This window comes from Pocillopora verrucosa, chromosome 11 (assembly GCF_036669915.1).
Source record: "Pocillopora verrucosa isolate sample1 chromosome 11, ASM3666991v2, whole genome shotgun sequence".
Lineage (NCBI taxonomy): Eukaryota > Metazoa > Cnidaria > Anthozoa > Scleractinia > Pocilloporidae > Pocillopora > Pocillopora verrucosa.
This window is the reverse complement of record NC_089322.1, coordinates 10,514,504-10,519,187: the sequence shown is the minus strand read 5'-3', so window position 1 is coordinate 10,519,187 and position 4,684 is coordinate 10,514,504. Positions and strand designations below refer to the sequence as shown.

Below are 4,684 nucleotides of genomic sequence, written 5' to 3'. Positions count from 1 at the left end.
TTTTAATTTCTTTTTTGTATCATGAAGCACCTAAAGCGTGTTGAAAAGTTTTCACCACCAAAAATTAAACTTACCTCCAGTGATATGACGTATCATGCATTTCGGAGCAGCAGTTTATTCTTACCAAAGGGTCTTACCACTGATGGACATCTCTTGTTGGGATTAATTTTGTTCTCAACGAGTTGTCTCTTAAATGTTCAATAAAAGACACAAGGAGCCTTCTTGTGCCTTCAATAAAGACAAAAACAAAAAACAAAAAACAAAAGCAAAAAAGTGCCTTATCTTTCGGTGAGATTAGTTCAGCGCCGAACGTCGGCTCTGAGCAACTGTGGCAGGACTTGCGGTTGACAAGAAACATCTGAAAACACCCGACACACTACGATAATTCAAGAACTTGTCTAAAGCGAGGAGGTGACTTAAGTTATTTCTTTGTCTATCACTACAAAACTTATTTAAATGAACATTAATATATTTATATGTTTGCTCAAAACGTTGAAAGCGTTCAGAAAACGTTTAGGTTGATGGGATTATATTTCCATGCACTCTACTAAAGGCAATCTCTACATGACGTCAATATTATTACCAAGTTACTTTAAATGATATCAAATATATCCTAACGCAAGATGTGTCAAGCCAAATTAAGGCAAGTATATAAGTAATATCTGTGACAGCAACTGGTTTTTGAAACCAAGTGAGCTCATGATTACCGTTCGTCAGATTTTTAACAACCCATTCAAGAACCCGTTCTTTCTGTGCGTAATCCAGCGTTATTGATTCCATTTTCTTGAACTCTTATATCTTCGGAAACATTTGGGGACTCTTCTAAAGGTGCTGTTCTATTACGAGCTGTTCTTCTACGAGCTAATAACTTGAAAAACTCGCGGCGGAATCGATTATTGAGTCCCAACAGGATTAAAGGGTTTATGGCAGGATTTGTGTGACCAAAGAGATTCATGGACACCATTACAGCTAGTGGAAAGCGCGCATGGAGAGTAGGAAAGTATGACAAAAGAATGTGCTGGGCATGTGTGGGAAGCCAACAAAGTGCAAAAACGATGACGATGGTGATAAGCATCGTGATAATTTGACGTTTTCGAATCGTGTTATTCTGTTGTGCATGCAATGGTCCACGTTGTCCAGGTGCATTGTGCTTCCAAAGCTTGCGACAGATTGCAGTGTACAGGACGGCAATGACAAGCAATGGAACAGCGTACATGGCGACAAATGTGGAGTCGTAAAATGTCCGTTTCATCATCACGGGATCTCCAAAAGTGGACCAGTCACGATCACAATGGATTTGGCCGTTTATTTCAGTAGTAACTGCAGATATTCCAACGGGACTCATAAGCACGGCCGAACTCAGCCAAATACAGATTGTGATGACCCACACTTTTTGAAAGATTCTGATCGTCCTGTATGGGTACACGATTGCAAAGAACCTCTCAAACGCTATGAAGGTTAGAGTTGTCGTCGAACCAGCAATTGGTAAATGGGACATGAAGAATATAACATGACATGTGAAGTCACCGAAAGGACCTCCGATCCAGAGAGCTCTTACATGAAGTCGGATGACAGCCAGCGGAAACATGAACACAGCAAAGAGAATGTCGGCTGCTGCCATATTTACCAAAAGAAGGTTTGTAGGACTCTTCATTGCAGGCGTTCTCAGCACCAAATAGACAACAAAAACATTGCCGAGTATAGCAGTGATAAAGAGTACCAAGTAGATAACCGAAATGATGACTTTTCCGAACTCTTCCATCTTAGATTAGGCTTTCTTGGAGCAATATCTGTATAACTGAGTTAAATGATTTCAAATTAGTCGATCCACAGGGTCTCGCGATAGAGATTCAAATAAATTCAATTGTGGAACCGTGTTTATGATATAGGCTTAAATATAACAATAAATGGCATTTTTAGCCACAAACCAAAAATCCCAATGTATGTGACGCCAACGAGAAATTAATTTGATTGCCCCCAAATACCAATAATTGAACAAAAAGGTTCTTAGCGACTAAATGACATGAATGTCTTACATTTCATTTAATAGTGCCCGTCGTACTTGACTTTAATTTGTAAACTTTTACAAAGGCTCTATGGCCTACAACCGGGAAAACCGAAATTAATTTGAATAGATATAGCAATAAATGTTAAAAGACGAAAGGTAAGGTAAGCTAGAAAATGAATCGTTTACACCCACGTCCTCCTCTTTTATGCTAATAATCCACAGCAAGGTATCGATTTTAATGCGATAGAGAAACCAACCATCTGTTTGGATGATAAAATTATGGAATTAATGAAGACATGTCTGTTAAGTAGCCTTGGATTTGAAATCATTTTGGCAAATTTTTTTAGACGAAAAGTCACACCTTGAATTTGTATATACCAGCACTAAAGTAACAGAATAGAAGAAGGTAAATTACGCTTTCAAACAGCCTAGAGCAATCCACATGAGATCATGTGCTGAATAGATAAGAAATCATCACGATTCCTTTTCAATGTTAATCAGTTACTTATTCTTATCTTGCCGATGTTTCTTTCAGGTCTTAGGCTTCTAGATTTCCAACACATCAAATGAATAACCTTAGTAAGGACTCACACTACAAAGGGGAAGCTAAAAACTCGTCAAAAGGAACTTGCATTAGATAGTGAAATTCTAAAACAAGGTGTTGATTATTGTGGAACACCTCACAGCTCTCATTGCTGCCCAGATTCCATCTTAAACCCACGTCTATTCACGCAAATTTCGACAATCACGAATGACGTAGTTTTCGAGGAGGATGGGTTTTTTCTGGAAAACCTACCATACGCAGAAGTCACGCGAAATTCTCACCGTGTGTCAGTTGCAATTTTTCAACATCCTCATTAGTGAGGATAGTGATGACGTCATATACCGCTTTTTTGTGGGTGTTTGTGCAAACAGTCAGTGGAAAAAGGGCGAGCGATACATTTGTGAAGCTCTTAGAAGCTCATAGTGTGATTTTATCGGTGATGTTAAAAGTCAAAATGTATTTATATTTTTAGAGCAGCAAATTTGTTTTGTCAGCTGTCGCAATTACTTAATGGAGAATAAAACAAATGCTGAAACTGTAAATCAACTGTTTGTTTTCTCACGTCCCAAAAAACCCCAAAAAAAAAAAAATATGTTGACACTATTGCATTGCTCTCTGTCAAAATGTTGCTTTCATCTTTCAAACTGAAATAATACTCATATCTTCGTGTCGACGTATAATATCCCCTTCGATTGATTTACAGGATGTTTAACTGATATAGAAATGAATGTCGAACATATTTAGGTCTGCGATATTGCTTCCAATAATGACCTTTTCATTTGCTTGACAGACCAGATGAACGTTTTTCGTCGGTCAAAAAAAGGATTATGGTAGTTAAACCATAACAAATAAACATATTGCGAACGTTTTGATCATGCAGGTAAAAAACATAGACAGGGATTAGCATAATGAAGTTTTATCGCTGTCATCTGAATATGGACACGAAAGAGTTTCGACACCCTTCGAAAAGCATGGCAAGCATGGTGTAAATTGCTGCATTAAATTACCCCAGACATTGAAGACCACTCCATCGGCAGAATCAATGATCATATTCCCATCACTTAACTCAACTTCATAAAAGAAAAAACAAACACGGCCTTTTAAGATATAGATTTACAAGTGGTTGATAAGATTTCAAATTCAATGAGATAATAAATTGCAAGGAAGTTTCAAAATCGCCAAGCTTATGTGCATCATTTTCTTTGCAGTGATTAAAAGATTTCGATTCTTCAAAGTCCTTAACTTTGTGATAGACATCATGGGAATTTGAAGGATTTTTCCCCCAATATTTATTTCCCTTGTATTTTTAAAGTGTTATGCTTTCTGACACTGTAGAGGAAGCTTTAATTAATGAAACTCAACCTAAAGAATCAAAAGAAATGGACAAAACAAAACAGAAAAAAGCGATCATAAAGGCAAGGATTCTGAGCGTGAGTGCTACAAGGTTTTCTTAAATATGTAACTTTTTCTCGTTTTTCTCTAGCTCTTGTGCGCAACGTAAATATCATACAGTGTCACCCTCTTTCCAATGTGTCGTCGATTGTTCAAGTTATTCTTGAATGTTATGAGAATCACATCTTACCTCTCCTTTCTATGTTGAATTCATCCTTCATTCGGTAAATTGGCTGACACTCCCTCTGAACGATAAAACTGCGATGTTTACAGAAAAATAAGGTAGACGACCCTTCTTTGTATATGTCGACCTCTTGTTGGGACTTAGCCATAAAACTGATTAATGACGCAGTGAGACAATATGGTAGTTTTTAAAATCCTAGTTTTAATGACTGTTTTAAAACAGCTGTTTATGTCTTACAATCAGGTTTTTGCCTCATGCCATTTAAAGAAATGCTAATATGCCCTCCTGTTTGCTTTACCTAAAAGTTTCGTTTAGTTTCGGAAAATTCAAAGTTAAAAGTCGGTCGACTGGATGTTCAAAGGCAACAAGGCCATCGATCCATTAACGAATACTTGTCAATCACAGATATACTTTATCTGGTAAATTTTCCAACCAGGTCAATGATTACATTAAATATTCATAGCTTAGCCGTTGTTTTGATTTCTTATAGCGATCAAAAGACTGTGATGATGATTTAGTGTAGAAAGGGAAAGATTGCATGACCCTACCCGCGGCC

At 37.3% G+C, this 4,684-nt stretch overlaps 1 protein-coding gene across 1 annotated transcript; it reads right to left on the bottom strand.

Annotated features, from left to right (window-relative positions):
• LOC131768666 (QRFP-like peptide receptor) lies at nt 1-4,263 on the bottom strand. Its single transcript, XM_059084396.2, has 2 exons — nt 4,135-4,263; nt 1-1,798 (listed from the first exon to the last, which is right to left on the bottom strand). Exon 2 carries the CDS (start codon nt 1,760-1,762, stop codon nt 734-736), a length of 1,029 nt encoding a protein of 342 aa, XP_058940379.1. The 5' UTR covers nt 1,763-1,798; nt 4,135-4,263; the 3' UTR covers nt 1-733.
• Between the last annotated feature and the right edge of the window lie 421 nt (nt 4,264-4,684).